The sequence below is a fragment of the Callithrix jacchus genome, chromosome 4 (assembly GCF_049354715.1).
Source record: "Callithrix jacchus isolate 240 chromosome 4, calJac240_pri, whole genome shotgun sequence".
NCBI lineage: Eukaryota > Metazoa > Chordata > Mammalia > Primates > Cebidae > Callithrix > Callithrix jacchus.
Genome location: NC_133505.1, coordinates 41944919 through 41969026, shown reverse-complemented (window position 1 = coordinate 41969026; position 24108 = coordinate 41944919). Strand labels below are relative to the sequence as shown.

Sequence of the window (24108 nt, the reverse complement as noted above, 5' to 3'; positions counted from 1 at the left end):
CCCTGGCCTCACCCCACTCCAAACATGGCCTCCGCCTGCTCCCCGATGCGATCCAGGTTCATGTTGGCAGCTGTGGGGGAGAGGGGCAGATGGCAGCAGGTGATAGGCCCAGCCCAGGAAAGAGGGAAGCACAGGGAGACACTCAAACCACCCTCTTCCCTGCACTGGCTTCACAGCAGCTGCTCTGCCTGCGCCTTTCTGGGAAGGAACCAAGTAGGGTAGGAGCCACAGCCCGCCACTGCCCTGCAGGGCAGTACAAGGTGGGCAGAGATCTAGCCTGGGAGTCAGGAGACTGGTTCCTGGTCTGGCTCAGCTTCTGACTGTCTGTCACCTTGAGCAAATCCCTGCTCTGCTGTGAGCCTCAGTTTCCCCATTTGGAAAACAAAGGGAAGGATCCCTGCCCTTCTCCCTCACTGAGGCAATTAAATGAGACAATGGAGAGAAAAGGCTTTTGCAGACTAGAAAAAGGAGCAGGGCTGGCCAGCTGGCTCCACCCCGCTGCTGTGTATCCCCGGGGGAGTCGCACAGCCTCAGCCTGAAGGCAGCGCAGGGGCTCACTGGTAGAGTCGAAGGCAGGGGCTGTGCCATCAGCCCCGCTATCCTGCATGGGAAACACCTCCACAAACTCCTTCTTGAATACAGACAGCAGATAGGAGATGCGGTAATCCAGGCGGACATTCAGGATGAACTGGAGAAGGGGGAAAGAATGGGGAGAGGGTCGCATGAGGATGGGGTGAGGACTGATCTGAGGTCAGAAGGTGTGGGTAACCCCCCATATAGGCACTGAGGAATGACAGCTAAGAAGAACCCTGGCACAGTTAGGGCTTGAAGAATATCTGTTTATAGTGTTACTACCCAGCTATTTCCTTTTATATAATCCTTTATATAATCATATATTAGTTTATAGCATTAGGACTTGAAGAATCCCTATCAACTATCCCTAATAGTTGATAGTATGAGTGCCTAAAGAATATTTCCTTACATATATATGTAATTAGTTCATAATCGGAGGAATGCCTAGAGTGGACACAGTACAGAGCATAAATTAAGGAATAAGCAGCTTATAATCGGAGAAATATCTAGAGCAGACACAGTGCAGAGCATGATTTAAGGGAAAAACAGTTATACCAGGACAAGAATCCATGGCCCAGGCGGCAGCGTTCAGTATCGTAAAGATACCCGCTGTATGGCAGGCTTGGGGCGAGAGCCACTCCTCCTGATAAAGGAGTTGTAGGACCTTGCTCCAGTTCTTGTGGAAGGCTGCCCTCAGAACGGCAATCCACCTTGGTGACTGAACTTTATCAGCTCTTGCTACTGTGCTGCTCGAAAAGCATCTTCCCACAGAACTCATTGGAAGCTGCCAGCAGGTGGTGGTAACCCTGACAGCTCTGTCACTGCTATGTGACTTAAAGCATCCTCCTATAAATCTTCTTAGAAGTAGTTTGCCCATAGATAGAAGTATTTTTTAAATTTTGTTATTTTTTTTAATATAGAGATGGGGTGTCACCATGTTGGCCAGGCTGGTTTCGAACTTCTGACCTCAGGTGATCCACCCATCTCAGCCTCCCAAAGTGCTGGGATTACAGGTGTGAGCCACCGCACCCAGCCCATAGATAGAAGTATTGCACACTGCACCCTCTTCACTGTGCATGGCACATCTTCAAGCCTCGATGACCTAATAGGGGTGGACCCCTTACTGCACGTGGCCCTTGCCTTGATGGGAATGGGCCCCTTGCTGTGCACCGTCCACCTCCTAGCCGAGATGACCTAATGGGGGTAGACCCCTTGTTTTATTGCTCACGACCCTATCACTATCCTTAAAGATGATTTCACTCACTGCCCTGCCCCCTAACATATACACAATAAATACTCATGCTTTTGGACATTCGGGGCCTCGCCTGACTCTGCTCACAGGTGGTGTGGCCCCTCAAGCCCAACTGTCTTCCTTGTACTTCTGTGTCCTGTCTCTTTATTTCTCGGATCCTGCACCTCAGCACAGCATAAGGCACACCCCATGACCCTGTGGGCCTTCAGCCCTACAAGAAGGCGCTTCCTACTCCATGATGAAAACGGGGACCCCAAATGGGCTCTAGCACTTGCGGTGAGGGGGTCCTCAGCACCGTCGTTTGGGATACTGCAGGATGTCACAGCAAAAAAATCAACAAGACCCCTCTTCCCAAGGAGGCCCAGGGTGCCCTCACCCCAGCTCCTGCTCCAATAATGGAGAATGGGGGGGCTTCCTCTCAGCATGAGGCAGTGAGCACCCCTGCGCCCAGCCCAATCAGTCCCTCTTTCACAGGATAGACACTGACAGGAAGGGGAATGAAGCCCCAGGCCTCCTATCCTGCTCAGCCAAACAGACCCTGGATACTCACAGGAAGGGAAACTGAGGCCTGCGAAGGAGCAAGAGAGGCTACTGTGGGGCAGACATGAGGATGCAGGGTTTGCAGACTTGGGTGATACACAGCCTCAGGGGGCACAGAGCCTTTGGCCAAGTCCCAGGATGCAGACATGGAAGCCCCCAGCCCCCAGAATGAGTCAGAAGCTCCCTCTTCTCTGACCACCCCCTTCCCCCGGCCAGAGGTCCCCCATAGAGGTCACTGCACTACCCTTCCTGCCCTCTGGTGACAGCAAGACAAAAAAAAAAAAAAAGCAAGCATCCTCATTCCCCTTTAGGGATGAGCCCCTTCCTGGAGTGTGGCTGGGGAGTCTCAGATGATACCAGAACAGGAATGACTGCGTCCACCTCACCAAAAAATAGGTTCTTAAATCTCCAGCTCTGCTTCGGAATCCCTGTGACCTTGGCAAAGTCCCCTCCATGCATTTACTTTCCCATTTTGTAAGACAGGAGAATTGAGCTAGACTTCAGTGCACAACACAGCCCACAGGCCCCTCTCCAGTGTTCCTGACTCAGTAGGTCTAGGGTGGGAGCCTGAGAATGTGTATTTCTGTTTTTATTTTTATTTATTTATCATTATTACTGTTTTTCCAATAAAGATGGGGGAGTCTCACCCAGGCAGGTCTTGAACTCTGAGCTCAAGCAATCCTCCCACCTTGGCCTCACAAAGTGCTGGGATTACAGATGTGAGCCACGCCCAACTAAGAATTCGAATTTCTAACAAGTTCCCAGGAGAGGCTGGCTCAAGAACCACACTGTGGGAACCGCTGGGCCTAACAGCCAATCACGATGGAGCCTTCCAGTATGAGATACTGAGATCTGAATGGGTTTGCCTGCCCAGCCTCCCTGTACCTGCCCCATCGCCCTGCCCCTATCCCCAACACCTCCCCCAGCATCCTGGCCAAGGCACCTGAAGGATTTCCAGGATCTTCAGCTTGGTCTCCATCACCACAATGTCCTCATTCTCCTCAAACTTGCTTCTGTCCAGTGGCTCCGCAGCACTGGCCCCGGTAGGCAAGCTGGGGGCACCGAAGACGGACTGCTTGCGGCTCAGCACCATGGTGGACATCATGTGCCCCACGCCCTGGATGGAACGCCGCACATTCTTGCCTGTGGAGCGGGGAGCAGAGGAGGTTGCCTAGGAGTTGTAGAGGATGTACAGTGGCGGGTTCCTGGTCTGATGAGTGTGCACACTCAGTTTATGTCAGAGCTGCAGCGCAAAGCCTTGCTAAGGAAGGGACAGGGCTAACCCAGGAAGGCTTCCTGGAGGATGTGAGCTTTAAGCCAAATCTGAGGAAAAAAAAGGAGTGTCAGGGCAAAGGTGAGCTTTATGAGGAGATGACAGAATTCTCTGTAGGAAACTGTGAGAGCAGCTACACAGCCTGGGGACTGAGGGGACACTGCAGGGGGAACAGCCCTGAAAACCAGTGCCAGGCTCTAGGCACCTTTTTAGATGAGTTTATTCAGCCTGGGGGTATCTGGGAGGGCAGGGGTGCCCTCATCCCTCAGACAGGCTGTGCCTCTCTCCTCACACCCCATGACAGGGATGTCTCGCTCCTCCCTCACTGTTTTCTCTCAAGACTAAGCAGCGTTGGAGGGCAACTCCCCCAGACCCGGGGTCTCCAGGGAGTCCGGGTAGGGACCCCCCTTTGGTCCCGCTGAGGTGGGAGGGGCTTGGGTCCAAGATACCCGCTTGCGCTTGCGGCAAAGCCAGGTTGGGTGGGCGGAATACAGGGCTGGGTCAGGTGTTGCTCTGAGGGGACTTCCTGTGCTAGGAGGAGGCTGAGGATCGCCAGGTTGGGCTAAGCCGGGCAAAGGCCTCACCGCCGGGGTCCTCGTAGGCCTGCAGCATGGCCGGGGGCCCCTGCACACAGTCGATGATGCCCAGCAGCGTGCGAGTGAGCCTCAGCAGCTCGCTGAAGCTGTAGAAGCCGAAGTAGATGAGATTGTGCGCCAGGCTGACCACCTGCGGAGGGGGCGGGACCAAGGTGAGGTGGGCTGGGCCGGTGCACAGGGGCGGGGCTTCGTGGAGGGCCGGCCGGGATGCGGAAACTAGGGCGAAAGGGGCGTCCGAGGGAGGGCGGGGTTCCCGGGAGGGAGAGCGGAGCAGGGAGAGGTAGCCCTTTCTCAGGCATTGGAACAGGAGACTGCCTCTTAGAGAATCTCAGCAGTCTAAGCGGTGTCTCCTCCTTCCCGCACTGGCTGGGGGCACAGAAAGAAGTAGGGTCGTGGATCCCACAACTCACTCCTGGGTGCAGACTGAGGCCAGTGTGGGGACAACCAGAGGCCCACAGACCCCAGCCCCTGGCACTCCCCCAGTCACCTCAAAAGTGAGCTTGTTCTTCTCCTCGTTGGCAAAGGGCACGGCCTCGCTGACCACATTGTTGAGGTAGTCCTCCACGAACTCCATGGTGCTGGCAAACTTGTTCTTCTTGTCATCTCGGGACGCATTGAGATTAGAATCATAGCTGAGGGTGGGGGCCATAAGGCATGAAGTTCCCTGAGATGCACCCATCCCAGCCTCTGCCCCTGCCCCACCCACCCTGCCCCCACCCTTCTCACTCCTTGATGGTGATGGCTGTGGGGATCTCAGTCCAGAGACGGGCGAACTTGACGGGCGTGACCAGCTCCTGGGGGTCGCGGTCCACATGCACGTGCAGCATCAGGTGGCAGAAGGAGGCACGCAGGTCGAAGGGCAGCATCTCATCCGCCATGCACAGGAAGATCAGGTCCACGCCCAGCTGCTGGGAGATCTCATCGATGGCCAAGTACTGGCGATCCAAGCACATGCGAGCAAAGAGCTTCAGCTGGTACCTGCAGGACAGGGAGGACGATGAGGACATGGCAGATGGCAGCCAGGGGGCTGCTGGCATTGGGCACTGGGCTTCCTGAGGATTTCGTAACCCTGGCACAGTTAGCAGGGTTCTGCTTAGCTCTCATTCCTCGGTGCCTATATGGGGGGTTACCCACAAAAGGTGAACAGAAAACCTGTCTGTGATGACAAGTACTTGGGATGCTCCCCCTCTTTGCTATCAGGCTCAGCCAGGATGGTCTTTATGTGAAGAGGAACATCTGAGAGATGAGGGAAAGGTTGGGAGACAGGGGAGGGCAGCGAGGTGAGAAGGGCCAGCCTTGGGCAGGGAGGGTGAGGGCAACATGGGAGAGAGAGGAGAGGTGGGTGGGGAGGTGGTGAAAGGGGTGTGACCTTGATAAACGGGATACAAAAATGAGGAACGTAGGAAGCTCTGTGCTACCCTGGCGATGCCAGGCCCTCTACCTCCTCCTGACAGACATGACCTCCAGGGAGCTCTGGAGCCAGACAGCCTGGGTGTGAGCTGTGACTCACCACTGATGGCTGTGTAACCATGGGCAAGTTCCTTTACTTCTCTGTGCCACTGTTTCCCCAGCTTTACAACAAGAGTAACTAGAGTAGCTACAACAAGGGTTGTAGTGTGGCTCAAATAAGTGATCAGGACAAGTGCTTAAAACAGTGCCTGCTACTTGGCAAGCATTTAAGAAGGGTGTCTGATGTGACTATTTTTTATTTTTATTTTTTAAAACAGAGTCTTTCTCTGTCACCCAGGCTGGAATGCAGTCGTGTGATCTCGGCTCACTGCAACTTCTGTCTCCTGGGTTCAAGCAATTCCCATGCCTCAGCCTCCTGAGTAGCTGCGACTACAGCTGGCCACCATGGCCAGCTAATTTGGTGAGATTATTTTAATAATATACACGTTTGGAAACAGGCTGGGTTTCTTTGAAGCCTGGTTCCTGTGCCGAGCCTGGCCTCAAGGCTGCTCAGTGCTATTCAGGGCACACAGTCCTCTGCATTCAGCCTTCCTGAAATGAGGCTGTGTGGCAGGGAAGTGACAATAGGGATGCCTCTTCCGAGGAGGCAGGAGCCCCACTTGAGCCTGTCAGAGCTCATCTTCAGCAGGGATTGGCCTACTGGGAAGGCCCAAAAGCGAGGAAGAAGGAGATGAGGAGCTGGGGCTGGGGCACCTGTAGTAGCTGAGCACGTTCTCGTCGTGGGCGTTGCCAGCCCGCGCCTCCTGGGCCAGCTGCCTCACACTCTTCTCATGGTGCTCGTTATTCTTGTCGGTCCACGTGAGCCACACTTCCTCTTCTGAGTACTCAATGCTCAGGTACTCGTGGGATTGGGCCATCTCCTTCACGGGCCGAAGCCTACAGACCATCAGTACCCCGTCACAGGGAGCCCGGGCCAGAGGGCCACGCCGGGAGCCCTCCCAAGCTGCATAGTGCCAGCCACCATGGGGACCCAGACAGGCCATGAGCATCTCAAGGACAGGGTCCATGGCTCACCCTCCTCTGCACCCCTTCCCCACTCCCCCACAGTGCCAGGCACACAGCAGGGCACGTGACAGGCACAGGGTTCATGGCTGCAGAGAGCAAGGGTGCTAGTTCCAGCCTGAACCCAGACAGGGCCTAAGCTCTAAGACAGCTGGGGGCCAGCAGCATGAAGCCCAGGTGTGAGCAGGGGCAGAGGGCTCACTCGGTCCGAATGAGAATGTCGCTATTCTTGGGGTCCAGCACACACTTGCAGATGAGCTCCTGGGTGACGGGGATGGCGATGTGGTTGGACACACACAGGTCAGAGAGGTAGTCCAGGAACCTGGGTGGTGACAGCCAGGGATGGGGAGAGGGGCTCAGAGGCTGGTCCCTCCAAGAACAGAGCCCACCCTTCCCCTTCCCCAGCTGGGAGCACCACCACCCTGGAACTAGCTCCCTCCCAATGCTTGGAGATGGGTGGGATGGACTCCCAGCTCCCCAAGGAGGGACAGTCCCGGGGCATCACCCTGGGGTCAGGGAAGGCAGGTAGGAGTTCAGGGGCTCAGGGTGAGGAGGTGCAAGGGCCAAGGTGATATTCAAAATATTTAACAACTGGTTCAATACAGGTCCTGACTTTGTCACTGGAGAATGCCTTGGGGGCCTCCCATGGTACCAGGAGTCATTCCCATTGTTGCTAGAGTGGGCCAAATTTGGGAGGATCCCAGAGAAGAGCTAGGGGGCTAGGGCCTCAGAGAGGTGACAGTTACCAACAGGTATAGGAATAGTTCAGTATTCTTAAAACCAGCAGACTTTTGACCCAGGCAAGGGAGGAGGGAGGGGCAGGCACTGGCCGCGGAGGGCGTTCGGGCCCACCTGGGCTCCCGGTTCTTGCGCACAAGGCTGACAAAGGTCTCCACCTCGGTCTTGGTGATGTGCTTCTCCAGGAGCTTGCGGTTGTTGTGCAGTAGGGCAGTGATGGTGTCCTCCGCCAGGATGTCGTAGCCAATCTGGGACTGCATCATCCCAAACTGCTTGGCGATGTGCTCCTGGGGGGCAGACAGGCTGGGGGTCATAGAGAGTCACGGGCGGAGCTCGGGGCCCAGCTCTGCTCTGGAACACTGCCCCCAGACCCCGAGGTAGGGACCCAACACCCTAGAAAGGCAGAGGTCCAGGAGAGGAAGCAGCACTGGGCAGAAAAGTGGCTTAGACACATAGTTATTTCGCTTATGGGCTGTTTCCCACCAGGGCGAAACCTCCGCAAGGACAGGGTCCTTATCTGTCTGGAAGGATTGGCGACATAACTTGCAGGGCCCAGTGCAAACTGAAAGAGCAGGACCCTTGCTCAGCAACAGAGCATCTAACCCAGTGCAAGGCCCTTGCGAGCACCAGGCCAGGTCCCATTCCCATGAACCCGGCCTTGCTGTCTGGTGCCCTAACGGACCCCAAGCCCCAAAACACTGCCTGATACAGCACATATGCCCGAGGAAATACTTGCTGAGGAAATAAGGTATAGCCAGCGAGTGGGCAGTGGGCAGCACTCACCTGGTTCTTGCGGTAGTCCTCCTGGGAATGCCGCAGCACGCGGTAGCACAGGCGGAACATGTGCTGGTAGGGGGCGTTCTTCTGGTCTGATAGCTCCTCCAGCCGAACCAGGGGACCTTCACCCCCCTTCTCGCGGAACGGGGCCTTCAGAATGCCGAAGATCTGGGGGAACACAGAGGATGACGACTAATTGCCCCACACCCACCTGTACCCTTAAGTCATCCCACAAGCCCTGAGCCCCTGCTGACTCTGCCCCAAAGCCAGCCCGGACATCAGCCTTGAGCTGACTTTTTTTTTTTTTTTTTTTTGAGACAGATTCTTGCACTGTCACCCAGGCTATAGTGTAATTTCGTGATCTCGGCTCACTGCAATCTCCACCTTCTGGGTTCAAGCAATTCTCCTGCCTCAGCTTCCTGAGTAGCTGGGACTACAGGCATGCGCCACCACACCCAGCAAATTTTTTTGTATTTTTAGTAGAGATGAGGTTTCACCATGTTGATCAGAATGGTCTCCATCTCCTGACCTCATGATCCGCCTGCCTTGGCCTCCCAAAGTGCTGGGATTACAGATGTGCGCCACCGCACCCGGCACCTCAAGCTAATTCTAAGCTGGACCACAACCCCAGCCCAGCCATCCTCAGTCCCAGTTCCACCCCAGCTCTCCCCAACTCCTTCTTGGAATCCCTAAGCTAATCCTAGCCCATGCCTCCCTGATTTGGATTCTAATCCCAGCTCAGATCTGAGGCCTGGGGAAACAGCAGAGGGTCACTGCAGCTCAGGGTCTGAGGCTAAGAGAAAAGGGGGGCCAGGCCGCTGTGGCCAAAGCTTAAGAGATGAGATGGGGGCCGGGCGCGGTGGCTCACACCTGTAATCCCAGCACCTTGGGAGGCCGAGGCAGGTGGATCACGAGGTCAAGAGACCAAAACCAGCCTGGTCAACATGGTGAAACCCCGTCTCTACTAAAAACACAAAAAATTAGCTTGGCATGGTGGCACGTGCCTGTAATCCCACTACTCAGGAGGCTGAGGCAGGAGAATTGCCTGAACCCAGGAGGCAGAGGTTGCGGTGAGCCAAGATCGCGCCATTGCACTCCAGCCTGGGTAACAAGAGCAAAACTCTGTCTCAAAAAAAAAAAAAGAGATGAGAAACAGGCTTTCCTTGTCCAAGTAAAATGTTATATTAATTACAAAAATTGTTTAAAGGTGGGGGTTATGTGGAGAAGTGAAAGATTGTTCTGGAACAGAGACAGAGCAACAGAATGAAATGAAAAACCTTAATCGAATCCTCGTTTTTTTAAAAAAACAAGCTTTACAAAGACATTCTGGGAACATTAGAGAAATGTGCTATGGACTTGGTATTGCTAACATTTTCTTAGGTGTGATACTGTACTATGGTTACATAAGGCAATATCTCTATTGTTAGGGATGCATGCTGAAACTTTTGGGGGCAAAATGCTGCCTATTTTGAAATGTGTAGACGGCAAGATGGATGTGTGAATAGAACGACATAAAGCCAAGGCGGCAAAACAGCGACGCACCTTATTCCCTGTACTGTTCTTCTAATACGTTCTCACTATTTGATTCTCACAATACAAATTTAGAAAAAAGATGTGAAGCACAGCTCTGGACCTCACATCCTGAGCTCAAATCCTGGCTGCTGCTTCCTAGCTGGGAGTCCTAGGCCAAATGAGTCTGGCCCGTGTCTCAGCTTCCTCACCAGCAAAACGGGGTAAGAATCACAGCACCTCCTCCAGGCAGTGAGGATCAAATTTGTCAACACACGCGGGGCACTTAGGGAAGTGCCCGGCATGGGGTCGTGCCCGGTAAATACTGATTTTTGTTGAAGGGAGTGCTGAGCCGGCAGTTCAAGGCATCCCGCTCCTGGCCACCCGGCCCCGCCTCGTCCCCTCCTGAGTGCACACGCACCTGTTTGAGGATGTTCTGCTCCCTCATCAGCTTCTGCCGTTCCCGGTTGGGCTTGGTGACCATGATGTCCAGGACATTCTGCCCATTGTTGGGGACATCGCTGACAAAGAACACCAGGTCTTCAAGTAGCTGGATGACAAACCTGGGTGAGGGGGCCGGGGATGACAAGTGTGAGATGCCCACCCAACAGGTGCCCCTCATGGGGAGCCAGTCCCTCCCAAAGCTTGGCTTTCCTGAGTTCACTCAGCAGCCCCCAAAGCACAAAACCCATCCTCAGTCTACACTCCTCTCCCTGGCTTTCCCCTGAATGTTCTCCAAATAGGCCCAGCCCCACCCACCCTGGATTCCAAAGTGCCCCCAAGACACACAGTCTCAGAATATTCCAGCTTGGAAGGGAAGTGCAGGGCACAAGGTGAGGAGTTTGGTGTGGAGGGGGCTGCATTTGCATCCTGACTCTGCCACTTACTAGCTGTGTGACCCTGGGCGAGTCTCGTGACCTCCCTGAACCTCAGCCCCGTCATCAGTAAAGCAGGGCTAACTGGCCTCAAGACCAGGCTCAGCACAGTGACCAGCTCCATCATAGGGGTGGTTCTGGGAGTACCTGAGCCGTGAGTCAAGTTCCAACCCCAGGGTCCCAGGCTCAGCCAAGGCCCACAGGGCCAGCCCCTCCCTCTCTCTCCTGCCCCAGCCCAATTTGCCTGGCTTCTGCTTCATGACTCCTTTCTTCATGAAATCTAGGCCCTGGGAAGGCAAAATCACTCAGAAAGCCTCTGTGCCACTGCGGCCCACCTGCGGTCATTCTGACTGATGAAGCCCTCACTGAGTTTCTCCACGGCACTAGCCAGCATGGAGCTGGCGTCATTAGCAAAGTCCAGGTCTCGGATCTCGGACACGGGCACCGACACAATGGCAAAGGCCTCCTTGTCCTCCTTGGTGGGGCAGGTGCCCAGCTGCAGGGACAGGGGTCAGCAGGGCACCTGAGAACGAGCTCCAGCCCTGGCCCTGGCCCCAGCCCCACCCCCACCGCCACCCCTACCCCCAGGGACCCCCACCATGAGCCGGATGGGCCGCTCCTCCTCAACGTCAATGGGCACGTTGGTGCTCTGGATCCATGTGTTGGTGCAGAGGTGCCGCAGCCGGACGTAGGAGTTCCTGCAGGTGGTGGGAGGGCGGGGACTCAGGGAGTGCACTACGAAGCCTGTCCTGCTGCCTGCCGGCCTACCTCCCCAGCACTGTCACAGCTTCCGCACTACTCCACACCCTCCACAGCTGTGGGACAGAGGCCACTGGTGCCCCTCCAGGTGAGGAGGCCAAGGCCAGAGAAGAGCAGGCAGAGCTAGCCCTGCGCCCAGGCCCCGTCCTGGCCACTGCATTCACACGGGCCCCGGCCTTTTCCACACTTCCAGAACCGAAGATCTCTCGGGCACACGGTCAACTTGGGACCAAGATTCATTTGGACAAATGAGGCTATTTAACTATTTATCCCCTTGAATATCAAGATGTACACATGTCATAAAAACACACGCATGACACAGAAATACTCAGTGTCTGTAATGACAAAATACAAGATTACCTTCTGAAATGAAAAACAATGTGAATACCAAATTCTTCTGTCCCTGAGTTTCAGGGAAGGGACTGTGGGCCTTTGTAGTGACTCAGTTAACTCTCCCATTAGCCCTGTTAATAGGGAAACCTGACATTCCACTGAAAAGATGAGGCAGAATGAGCAGCGGCCTGACTGAGGTCACACAGCTTAGGAAATGCCAAAGGCAGGACTCGCACTGAGAAGTTTCTCGGGGTCTGTCCTAGAATCCCAGGATTGGCGGAATCTCAAAGGCCAGAGTCTGGCATCCCCACCCAGTGTTTGGGTTCCCCGTGCTGCTGTGTCCTGGATAAACTGTCATGCAGCCTGCGCTTGAGCACCCAGACCGACGGGCAGGAGCCGGGCACCTGGAGGTATGCAATGGTGGTCAGCTGCCGACAGACCTCAGAGCTGCATCCCCAGAGGGATGGGACCTGCAGAGACCCCAGAGGCCAAAGGACCTCAGGAGAGTGGAGGAGTACAGGATCCAGAGAGTCCCAGAGACAGGAGGGCCCAGCCTGAGCACCACCAGCCAACCCCCAGGCACACGGTGCATACCCACCGGGGCACCAAAGAGTCGGTTTTCTGCAATGTGGTGGGGTCCAGCTCAAAGAGAGAGGCGATGTCGTTGCCATGAGGCACGGCCACCAGGCGGTACTTGATCTTCTCCCCAGCATTCCTGCGGCCTGCACGACCCTGGGCCCCCTGGGTGAGGACCTCAGATCAGGTAGGAGGCCCTCTCTCCTCTCAGGCCCCTGAAACACCTAGGATCCCATCTGAGGGGCTGTCTCCCTCCAGCCCACCTCCCAGGATCTCATGGTATCCGCTGCCCCCGCCTACCCCCATGGCAGCCCCAGGTCTCACTGGAAACCTGCTTTGCTCCTCACCATTCCTGCTGCCTTGGGATCCGAGGCATCACCTTTGTAGCTGGGGTTCTCCTAGACAGAAATACAAGATGGTGGGGGGAGCTACTGGACACCAAACTATACCCACGCAACCCCACTGCAAAATATGGTCATCTACATAGGGCCCTAGGTTTGGGCAGGCAGCATCTACCCTCCCAGGGGTGCCCATGTCATTCCAGGGTAGCCCTTCATGGCCCCTCCCCATAGAACCACAAATGAACACACACACACCACAATGCTCCCAACACACACAAATGTGTGCATTACAGACAGACAGGAAGTTTTGCTCACTCTGTATCCCCAATGCCTCAGATAGTGCCTGGCACATAGTAGAAGCACAGTGATATCTATTAGGCTTCTTCACAATCATGCCTTTATTTGATAATGTTGGTTAAATGCATGAGTGCAGAGAAGTCGGGGTCCATAGGCACATGTGCCACATATACAGATATGTGCATGAGTGCTCCTGCACACCCATGTGTACATGCATATAACATGAGCCCCTAGGACGCCCTCTGCCTCCCGCTCACCTCGGCAGCCAGGTAGTTGCCCGTGGCTAGGTGCTTGAAGCGGTACAAGCCATTCCAGTGCCCAGCTCCTCCACGGCAGGGGTCGTGGTGGACCACCTGGGGACACGCAGGGGTGAGGCAGGAAGGAGGGACTGGTCAGGCAGGGGTAGCTCAGACCCCAGAGAGGCCTGGAGATCTCTGCATAGGTGGGTTCTAGACCCTCCCTGGCCTTTTGACTCTGGAGGGGCTCAGAGGGAGGTAGGGTCAATGTCCCACCCTCCAGGATGGTGGGGAAGAGGATGGGGTGACATCCAGGGCTGAGTCCAGGGTGCCAGAAGCGGGGCTCTTCTGACCTCCACCTCCCAGAGAGCATTGGAGCTGGTGGCCGAGGTGGCAGACTGGCGCAGCGTAGTGCGCAGGAACACCTGCAGCTTGCCCTTGTACTCGTCACACGTCAGGAACTTCTCCTGCTCCGCATGGAACAACCGCACCACGTCTCCCTGCAGGCAGTGGGGTGTGGCTCAGGATGGCTGCAGCCCCTCCAGGCTCAAGGACCTGCCCAGGGCCCAGCCCCACCTGCCTCAAACACGAGTGGCTGCTGGCAGGACCCCTCTTCCAGAGCCAGCAAACAGAGTGGGGGGATGCAAGCTGAGGCACCCCAGAGAACAGCCAGAGCCCAGGCACTCTGCCCTCAGCCCAAAACCCAGAGCCCTCACAGGACTTCCCATGTTCAAACTCACTCTGGACGGCCTCCCTCCCTATCTATACCTCTAGACACCCTGCCTAACCCATCTCCGGTCTCCCTCTCCATGAAGGAGGGGACCTCACGCCCTCAGTGTTCTCGGGCGGTGGCTGCCCTTCTCCCTGGGTCCTTTCTGCCTAACTATGGGTAGGTTGTGCCCATGTCTTTTGCTCCCATGCTGGACTGGAACAGCATGGAGGGCATCTCCATGGCTTTGGACACAGAGACCTACTTTGGATCCTGTCTCTGCTTTTCTTTTTTTTGAGACAGTATCACTCTGTTGCCCAGGCTGGAGTGCAGTGGCACAATCTTGGCTCACTGCAATCTCTGCCTCCTGGGTTCAAGCAATTCTCACGCCTCAGCCTCGCATGTAGCTCGGACCACCGGTGTGTGCCACCATGCCCAGCTAATTTTTTATATTTTTTAGTAGAGATGGAGTTTCGCCATGTTGCCCAGGCTGGTCTCAAGCCCTCAGCTCAGGCAATTCACCCGCCTCAGCCTCCCAAAGTGCTGGGATTACAGGCATGAGCCACCGTGCCCGGCCTCTGTCTCTCTTCTTAAAAGCTGTGTTGTCTGAGCCTCAGTTGCCTCTTCTGTAAAATGGGAGTGCTACGACCTCCTTGCAGAAATTGTGAGGATTACAATATGCATGATGAAGTCACACTGCACACTCAGCCACTGTGCAGGCGCTTTACAAGGACCTTCTCACCGGATCCTCGCATCAACCCTCTGAGTAAATACATCATCAGCCCCATTTGATGGGTGGAGAAACTCAGGCATAAAGAAGGTAAATATCCTGCTGAGGGTCATGCAATGAACGGCAAATGGGACACGAATCTGTGGCTCAGTTCCAGGGCCTACACCTTCATCACTCCATCACCTTCCTCCCCTCTCGAGCCTGCTGTCCAGCAGGCACTCCATGCATGGCTGCCACTCCTGCTCTCATCGCTGATAGCATTTTCTGTCCTCCCTCCACTAAACACACACTAGACATTCAGTGGATACCCGCAGAGTGAATGCATTGGTGAATGCAAGAATGCATGAATAAATGACGATACACAGGTTGGGTCAGTTACTATGGCAGAACCTAGTGACTCTTGTGCCCCAGTAGTGCAGGGCAAGGGCAAAAAAGCATTGGACTTAGCACAAAAAAGCCTTGATTCTGAGCTGCCTTGGAACAATGGAGCCATGATCGATTCCCCAGAAACAATTCTATGTAGACCACAGAGTGAGGCCCAAGTGATGCTTCATATGATTTATTTATTGATTTTGAGACTCAGTCTCACTCTGTTGCCCAGTCTGGAGGGCAGTGTGGTGCAATCTCGGCTCACTGCAACCTCCACCTCCCAGGCTCAAGTGATTCTCCTGCCTCAGCCTCCTGAGTAGCTGGGATTACAGGTACCTCCCACCATGCCCGACTAATTTTTATATTTTTAGTAGAGATGCGGTTTCGCCATGTTGGCCAGGGCTGGTCTCAAACTCCTGACCTCAAATGATCTACCTGCCTCAGGCTCCCAAAGTGCTGGGATTATAGGCTTGAGATACCGCACCTGGACAAGATGCTTCATTTCCTAAGTGCTGCACAGGTTCAGGGCTGGAACATTAGGAAGGGCTTCTGGGAGGGGTAGTGCATGGCTGGGCCTTGACTAATGTGTGGACAATGTGCAGGCTTAAGAGAGGGAGGGAGGGAGAAGGCATTGGGGTGGTGCATGGGTAGACCAGAAGCAGCCTGGGAGGTGGGAAGAATGAGGGTGGGCGGCTGGGGCAGCTTAAGCAGGGCAGGAGAGTCTATCAGAGCAGCTCAGCCCGGGGAGGAGAGCAAAGGGAACCACCGCAGGCTTCTGAGCAGGGAGGTGCATGAACACGCAGCCTCCTTAGGTGGCTGCTCTCGGGCCTCTCACCTGTCCCTATGACAGGTTTCACTGCCAGGTGTTCCTGCCTGCTCCCCTACTGGAGAGCCTCACAATCTTTTGAGACAGAGTCTTGCTCTGTCGCCCAGGCTGGAGTGCAATGGCACAATCTTGGCTCACTGCAACCTCTGCCTCCCGGGTTCAAGCGATTCCCCTGCCTCAGTCTCCTGAGTAGTTGCAACTACAGGCACATGTCACCATGTCCGGCTAATTTTTCGTATTTTAGTAGAAACAGGGTTTCATCATGTTGGCCAGGATGGTCTCAATCACCTGACCTCGTGATCCGCCAACCTCGGCCTCCCAAAGTGCTGAGAATACAGGTGTGAGCCCCCGTGCCCGGCCAGCCCTGCACTCTTTACAAATCTGCCTTCCCACAAGACCATCTACACCCCGTCTGCTGGTTCCGTCCCCCGGCAGCCCCACCTAAGAGACAACTGAACTCTCCTCTGTCGCCCACATCTGGTATTCAGGGTTTCTCGAATGGTCTCTCTGGTGGCCCCAGACAGCTCCTTCTGCCCTCAGTCCTGGACCTTCCCAAGTCTTTGCTGCAGTATTTCCCAGGCCCCCTTTCTCTCGCAGATCCCACACTAGCGTGTCTGGGACCAGGAAGGACACAAGCAGTGACCCCTAACTCAGCAGACAGGGCAGCCTCACTCCCTTGCTGAAGAGGGCACAAGGCGAGGGGCAGGAGGCCTGGCATGAATCCAGGCAGCAGGAGTCAGGGAGAGGATGGTGCTCAAAGGCTCTGGGTTGGGGGGATAGAGACCCCCCAGTCTGACACCCCTTAAACAAGAGAGAAAACATAGGCCAGGCAGGACACAGAGAGGATGGAAAAGGGGGCTGTGGCCAGAGATGAGAAAAGGGGAAGTCCTGGTAGGGCCATGTGGGTGGGGCCCTGAGGAGGTTGCGGGAGGCTGGAGGGCACAGAGCCAGGGAGAGGGAAAGGGCCTGAGGCCTGGTGGGTGGAGAAGGCTGGAAGAGGGCCCTGGTGGGGAGGGCCGGGTGGCTAACTGGGCAGGTTAGGAACGTTCCAGTCCTTACCCCCTTCAACACCTCCTCCAGGTGGTCCCGGAACTGCATAAAGAGGTTGATCTTCCAGCTGGTGTTGCAGTTCACAGAGTTGACCTGGGAAAGGGGGACAGACCCATCATGCCAGGCAGGCCCCAGCCACTGAGGGCCCAGAGAGGAGCTGAAGGGAAGGACCAGCCTAGCCACCATTACAGCACAAGGACAGGTGTAATCTCACAGCCAGGGTCCCAGACCCCAGCCTGGCTGCCTTGGGGCCACCAGCCTGTGGGGTGGAGATTGGGGGCAGTGTTGGAAAATGGAGACAGGAGCCGTGAGACCCAGGTTGTCCAGCGGGTCAGATGGGGCTAGAGGCAGAGACTATGGTGGGCAGCGGGGTGTCTACAACACCAGGGGTGTGTGGACGCCCCTGCACTGCACAGCTGACCCTCCACCCGCTCACCTCCTTGCAGCCGGCGTTGTCGCTGAGCTCGTAATTGCTGGCATGCAGAGGCTGCCCAGCGTTGACAGGATTCAGGATCACCTTGTCCCCCACAACCACCTGGGCAGACAGGCATGGCAGGTGAGGTGGGAAGGGTAGGGCCCTCCTGTCGCCACGCCTCCAGGCCTCCCTCTGGTCTCAGTCTGCCCTTCTAAGAATGGGCATGACCTTATCCAGTCTCCACAGCAAAGACCCTAGAGAAGTTCCTCCGGAGTTGTGTCCGGCACCTCCCACAAGGCCCCTCCAGCCCGGGCCCTGCCCTCACATTGTCCCCGTTGCTCCGCAGCTTCCAGAAGGGCTGGATGAAGAGCCAGGAGCCCTCGTTGCCCGTGGCATCCAGGGTCACCCGCATGGCGTTCTTCTCCAGCAAGGCCGGAAGCCGCTTGTTCACCGTCAGGTACTTGTTGCTCTTCATGTGCAGGAGCTGGGGGTCAGGTTGGTGCGGGAAGGTCACTGGGGGTCAGGTGGGTGCGGAAAGGTCACTGGGGGTCAGGTGGGTGGGGGAAGGTCACTGGGGCCCAGGGGCCGGCCCATCAGGGAGAGGACATGGGGGAATCCACTGGACCCTTGGTCACATCCTGGCTGCAGACAGAGTGTCAGACACCTGTCACGAACACACAGGCTGACACCCACAGCCACAGCCACACACAAACATGCACACAACAGGCACACCCCCATGGACACCCCAGTGATCACAGGAAAGAAACGGTTCTATGTACTTTACATAGATTAGCTCAAGTCACCTACAACTATCCAAGAGAGAAGTACTATTACTGCCTGATTTCACAGATGGGAAAACCGAGGCACCAGGGGATGTTTAATAACTTGCCCAAGTTAACTCTGCCACCATTAAGAGTGGCAGAGCCAAGATCTGAACCCAGACAACGCAGCTCCAGACTCATGCTGATGACCACCATGCTGTCAACACACCCATGGCAAAGCTACTCAGGCCACACAGCAACAGGCATAGACACAGTCAGACGAACAGCCACACAGCTGGCCCCAGGGCCACTCAGTCCCCAGGATACACACATGCGCAGAGGGCACTGCCTGCTGGCAGCCCTCGCCCGGCACCAATTCGGCCTCTTAGGCAGGGAGAGGGGTGGGTAGGAGAGGGCAGGCGGCCTCACCTGGATCACGCTGCCGTACTTCACCACATCCCCGTGCACCTTCTTGTTCTCTGTGTCGTTTTGCTTCTGCTCCATCTGGGCGGCATGCTGGGCAGACACACAGAGGTGAAGGGCGGGCTCAGAAGCTGCTCCTAGAAGGAGACATACTCCAGGCCCACACATACACACGAACACAGTCACCTTGGACTCCAGGACTCCTGTCCCAGCTCCTGGTGCTGCACCCAGAGTGCTGCCCTCCAAGTGCAGATGGCAGCCTGAGGTCTCACATCATGTACAGCCCAAGGAGCCAAATCTCTACCCCCTCCCTGGCCAAATCCCCTGGATAGGGCATGCCAGCAGGACCCTGAGCACCCCCACAATCCCCTTACACCCCCAGGAACCTATAGCTGTGCCTCACCACCCACCCCCATCTCACCAGACTCCCAGTGCCCCAGACACGGGACCCTGTCCCAGTCCAAACCCTGGCAGGGGCTGCTTGGTGCCATTTCCTGGTTCCCTCCACCAGCCCCACTCCTCTTCGACCTTCCCTCCCAAAACTATGTGCACTCAGCCCACTGCCTCCAGGCAGCCCACTCTGACTGATCATATCCCACTCTGATGAATCCAGTGCTGGTGGCTTTGAGGATTTGAGCTGCATCCCATTAGAGACAGCATTTTAGACTCTTCTGTCCTGTTAGACTGGAAGTTGCCTAACTCTAGGTGCCCTGTCTCCTCCACCAGATTAGGGGTTCCTGGACGGCAGGAGCGCTGTCCTTTCCATCACACTGGCACTCTCTGAGGGAAGTGGTCTCTGCCCTTTCCTCCTCGGTCCTTTACTGAGACCGGGGGGAGGGTGGCAGCTGGAGAGTCTTGCTATGGACCATGTGACTTTCCACAAAGCAACAGCATGTGGCTGTGTGACTGCTTGCAGTTCTGATTATGTGGTTCTGCACATGTGAATGCCCTCCCCCCAGGCCAGATCCCTAGCTCAGCCTCCGCCTGCCAGCAGCAGGAAGGAAGCCTGTGGGAGCCCCCACCCCAGGAAGAGAGCTGGGGTAGTAATACCAGAGCTCAGGCAGCCCACCTACAGCTCCTTCCCTCCAGCCCAGTCCACAGCCATAGGGCATAGCCCAATGTCCCCATTCTAGACCCACCTCCTCCATGCATGGGGCTCAGGGGAAGGGGACAGAGGGAAGCAAGGTTTGTATGACAAGGGGTGGAACAACAGGGCCCAGGGCCCTGGCTGCAAAGTTCCTGACCACAGTCAAAGCCTCCCACTCTCTTTGTGGTTTGGGGCCTGAGGTTGGGACCCCGACATCTGCCCAGGATATGAACTGAGCCACTGCCCACAAGGGGCCCATGAGCGACCACATCCCAGCACCACAGCACGATCCACATGTCTGAGGAAGCCAGGGAAACTTAGAGACCTGAGGAAATCTAGGCTCTACTGCAGACAGACTCACAGCATGACTGGTCAGGCCAGTCCCGTCTAAGGGCCCCAGGCTCCAACTCCATAAAACAAGGGGAGAGGGTAAGACTATATCCAGGGCTCCCAAATTGGGTTCCTTGGAGCCACTGACTCTAGGAGCCACTGGGAACTCCATGGGCAGCTGCACAGGTTGTTCACTGCTCTAGGTGTCAACATTCCACTCTCTGAGCCATGCACTCTGGCATGGGGCTGTGCCAGCCTGGAGGAAGGGGCACTTTCTTCTCATTGACACAACAGAGTTATACAGACCGGTGGTCACTGGGAAAGGAGCCTAACCCCACACACATCCCCTCCTTCACAGCAACTCACACCAATCTCTTGCATCTTGGAATTTTAATTTTTTATTAATTTTTTGTAGAGATAGGGTCTTGCTATGTTGCCCAGGCTGCTCTCGAACTACTGACCTCAAGCAATCTTCCTGCCTCAGCCTCCCAAAATGCTGGGATTACGGGTGTGAACTGCCACGCCCAGCTCAGTTTAGGAAACCGCTCAGCTCAGCCACAGAGCCCCTACTGGTTCCAGCAGGCAGTGGCCCTGCATGTGCACCCGGACTCCTGGCGCATGCGCACAGATGCACGCCTCACACACACATACCTGTAGCTTCTGCAGCAACACCACGTCGGCAATCTTCTCCTTGTCCTGCTTGGTCTGCTTGGCCTTCCAGTACTGCTTCTGGGCCGAGTAGCGGTTCATGGGGCACACCCTGAAGAGGCAGTCTGTAGCGGGGCAGGAGGCGGGTGAGGGGAATGGTTCATCTGGGGCTCAGGGCCCTCCCTGGAAAAAACCCCAGCCTGCAGCTCTGCTCTCCCAACCCCTCCCCACCTGCCTTCCCCACTGCAGGTAAAGAGGAAGTGGTTGGAAGAACCTCATAGAATTTGCAGCATCCTGGATTATGCTGAGTAGAATGGGGAGGCTCAGAGGCAGGTTTGAGAGCAGTGCCTCTCATTTGGTGGGGTGGGCATGTACCCTCTTTTCCCGGGAGATTTACCAGAGGCTGCTAGAGCCTCCCCATTATGCCCTGTCTGTGCCTAGCTTTTGTGAGTATTGGCAGCCAACAGCCCACATCTGCATCCTTCTTTAGCTAATTGCCTTGGTGGATAGAAACCATCTTGCACACAGATGCCTGGGAAATTACATACCCCTCTCCCCAGGGGAAGCCCCTGTCCAGTGACTGACGTAGGTGTAGAACAGTCCAGCCTCTGGAGGGGACTGTCCGAGGGGCAGCTCACAGTCCCAAGCTCCCCGTGGGGTCAGGCTGAGGCGCATCTTCCCCTGAAACCACATCCTTGCTCAGCTTCTTCCCCTGCCCTATACAGAGAGGAAGAGGCTCCCTCACTGTGTTCTCCTGAGGACTTCCTCAATAATCCACCCATCTTAGGCTTTGCTTCTAGGAATCTGACCTAAGACAAAGCAAATCCAAGTCCAGAAACATGTCCTCTAGTACAATTTTTACTTCGGCAAGTAGATAAAACAATTGTCGTTCCCATAAGCCTGAGCTGCAGGAAGGGTGTCCGATTTTTCTGCTTATCAAAAGGAGGCATGAGTTGGAAAAGCCTATTCGAAAGCCTGTGGGGAGGGGAGGGAGGATTCTGGGTGCTGGTGAGGGGCTGGTGTGGATGACGGGGCCTGTGTGACAGTAGCCTGGGCTGGGCTGGGAAGCAGTGAGCTCCCCGTCACAGGAGGAATCCACAGACCGGGCAAGGAGCAGGACTCAGTGGCCCTGAGATCCCTCGCATGCCGCAGCTGTGTGAGCCCCTGATGGCACAATGCTCTGGCAGTATGGAACAGAAGGGAGACGGCTGGGCTGGGAGACTGGAGGGGACCAATGGAGGGTCCCAGAAACAAAACCCCTTTTTCAGGTCCTTTCCTGTTCCCTCTAAGAAAGCTGTGTCTTTTTTTCTGGTCAAAGCTGGTGAACCAGTCCCAGGGAGCAAAGAAAAACTGGATATTCCACCCAGCTTATAAGGAGGCAAAGGCCCCATGGGACCATCAGGAGTAGAAACTGAGTGAACCAAAGATCAAGGAAGACAGAATTTCCTAGAAAGGAAGGGAAAAAATGGCAATTCCACAAGCAGATGGAGCCACCAAGGGTCGCCCCAACTAGCGCTGCTCAGCCCTGCCAGCATGAGTGGACATCACTTCTGAAAGAGCACCCAGTTTGTTGGAGAGGGTGTCTTTTTTTTTTTTTTTTAGACACAGTCTCACTCTGTAGCCCAGACTGAAGTGCAGTGGTGCAATCTCAGCTCACTGCAACCTCCCTCTCCCAGGCTCAAGCAATTCTCCTGCCTCAGCCTCCTGAGTAGCTGGGATTACAGGCATGGACACCGAGCCTGGCGAATTTTTGTACTTTTAGTAGAGATGTGGTTTCACCATATTTCCCAGGCTGGTCTCAAACTCTTGGCCTCAAATGATCGGTCCAACTTGGCCTCCAAAAGTACTGGGATTACAGGTATGAGCCACCGCACTGGGCTGAGAGTGTGTCTTTATGGGCTCGGCTCAGCCCTCAGGAGGCAGCTGGTTCTCCTGCTTCTTCCAAGGGTTGAACCTTGGGTTGGCACTCCCAGGGTTCCCGATTTCATTTTGAGAATCTCACTGCCTTGTTAGAGGCAGACGGTTCCCAACAGAGTGGTGGGAAATGGGGCCACACCAGGGAATGTTCCAGAAATTCAGTGGGCAGGGAGTGATTTGGGTTGTACCACTGATTGTCACAGTGGCACTAAGTGAGCAGAACAGGGATGCTGGATGCCTGCACCATGGAGATTGTCCTGGGTGATGCCTGATTGCAAATGTCTTGCCCACACACGTAGGTGAACATCTGTGGGTAGTGTTCTGGGCCTAGAGTTATACACAGAGGAACAAATTTTTTTTGCATGCATTTTAGCAAACACTGAATTTTCCAGGAATGCAGCTCCACTATAAACCAAGGGAAAGCGGTCCTTTGTGTTGTCCAAATTTTCCCAGGAGTTTTCTGCTATTTCAGAAAATACATCACTCATGGCCACACCAAATGGGTGCATGTGTGGCTACCACATTCATGATTTAAAGGCAAGTGGTCTGGGCGCAGTGGCTCACGCCTGTAACTCTAACACTATGGGAGGCTGAGGAGGGAGGATCACTTGAGGCCAGGAGTTCGAGACTGGCCTAGGCAACATGGTGAAATCTTGTCTGTACAAAAAAAAAAATTTAATAAGAAATTATCGGCCGGGTGCAGTGGCTCACTCCTGTAATCCCAGCACTTTGGGAAGCCAAGGCAGGAAAATCACGACGTCAAAAGATCGAGACCATCCAGGCCAACATGGTGAAACCCCACCTCTACTAAAAACTACAAAAAATTAGCTGGGCATGGTGGCTCATGCCTGTAGTTCCAGCTACTCGGGAGGCTGATGCAGGAGAATTGCTTGAACCCTGGAGGCGGAGGTTGCAGTTAGCCGAGATTGAGCTATTGCACTCCAGCTTGTCGCCTGGTGACAGAGTAAGACTCTGTCTCAAAAAAAAATTATCAACAGGCAGCAAGTGATGGAAAAACTAAAAATAATTTATAAAAAATAAAAAATTAGCTGGGCATGGTGGCTCACGCCTGTAACCCCAGTACTTTGGGAGGCCAGGCAGTGGATCACTTGATGTCAGGAATTCGAGGCCAGCCTGGCCAACATGGTGAAACCCCATCTCTAAAAAAAAAAATTAAATAAAAAAAATAAAACTTGGCCAGACATGGTGGTGTGTACCTGTAATCCCAGTTGCTCAAGAGGTTGAGACAGGAGGATCGTTTGGGCCGGGAGTTCAAGACCAGCCTTGGCAATATAGTGAGACCTTGTCTCAACTAAAATTCGAAAAAGTTAGTGTGACCTAGTGGTATGTGCCTGTAATCCCAGTTACTTGGAGGACTGAGGCAGAAGAATCGCTTGAGCCCGGGAAGTCAAGGCTGCAGTGAGCCCTAATCGTGCCACTGCACTCCAGCCTGGTGACAGAGCGAGACTTCCTGTATAAAAAAATAATTTTTTTTTTTTTTTTTGAGATGGAGTCTCACTCTGTCACCAGGCTGGAGTGCAGTGGTTCGATCTTGGCTAACTGCAACCTCCACTTCCCGGTTCAAGTGATTCTCCTGCCTCAGCCTCCCAAGTAGCTGGGATTACACGCCCGGCTAATTTTTGTATTTTTAGTAGAGACAGGGTTTCGCCATGTGTGGCCAGGATGGTATCGATCT

The 24108-nt window shown here is 55.1% G+C and overlaps 1 protein-coding gene across 6 annotated transcripts in view; it reads right to left on the bottom strand.

The window, feature by feature from the left end:
* The window catches only part of LOC100390843 (inositol 1,4,5-trisphosphate-gated calcium channel ITPR3), a 74776-nt gene that overhangs the window by 21893 nt on the left and 28775 nt on the right, over positions 1 to 24108 (bottom strand). For 4 of the 6 annotated variants that reach the window (XR_013534159.1, XM_078368973.1, XM_078368974.1 and 1 more), the window contains exons 3-24: positions 20499 to 20620; positions 18437 to 18523; positions 17572 to 17730; positions 17268 to 17366; positions 16841 to 16924; positions 13501 to 13647; positions 13169 to 13264; positions 12621 to 12671; positions 12296 to 12438; positions 11204 to 11303; positions 10941 to 11101; positions 10152 to 10293; positions 8228 to 8389; positions 7559 to 7731; positions 6909 to 7028; positions 6398 to 6580; positions 4961 to 5212; positions 4722 to 4866; positions 4223 to 4364; positions 3309 to 3508; positions 559 to 688; positions 13 to 70 (exon numbers count right to left, since the gene is read on the bottom strand). Coding sequence is in view for 5 of the 6 variants with exons in the window: in XM_078368973.1 (XP_078225099.1) it covers positions 13 to 70; positions 559 to 688; positions 3309 to 3508; positions 4223 to 4364; positions 4722 to 4866; positions 4961 to 5212; positions 6398 to 6580; positions 6909 to 7028; positions 7559 to 7731; positions 8228 to 8389; positions 10152 to 10293; positions 10941 to 11101; positions 11204 to 11303; positions 12296 to 12438; positions 12621 to 12671; positions 13169 to 13264; positions 13501 to 13647; positions 16841 to 16924; positions 17268 to 17366; positions 17572 to 17730; positions 18437 to 18523; positions 20499 to 20620 (2956 nt within the window). In the remaining variant the exon portion in view is untranslated. Of the gene's footprint in view, positions 1 to 12; positions 71 to 558; positions 689 to 3308; positions 3509 to 4222; positions 4365 to 4721; positions 4867 to 4960; positions 5213 to 6397; positions 6581 to 6908; positions 7029 to 7558; positions 7732 to 8227; positions 8390 to 10151; positions 10294 to 10940; positions 11102 to 11203; positions 11304 to 12295; positions 12439 to 12620; positions 12672 to 13168; positions 13265 to 13500; positions 13648 to 16840; positions 16925 to 17267; positions 17367 to 17571; positions 17760 to 18436; positions 18568 to 20498; positions 20621 to 24108 lie in introns of all 6 variants that reach the window. The other 2 variants (XM_078368976.1, XM_078368977.1) reach the window with 2 other exon arrangements.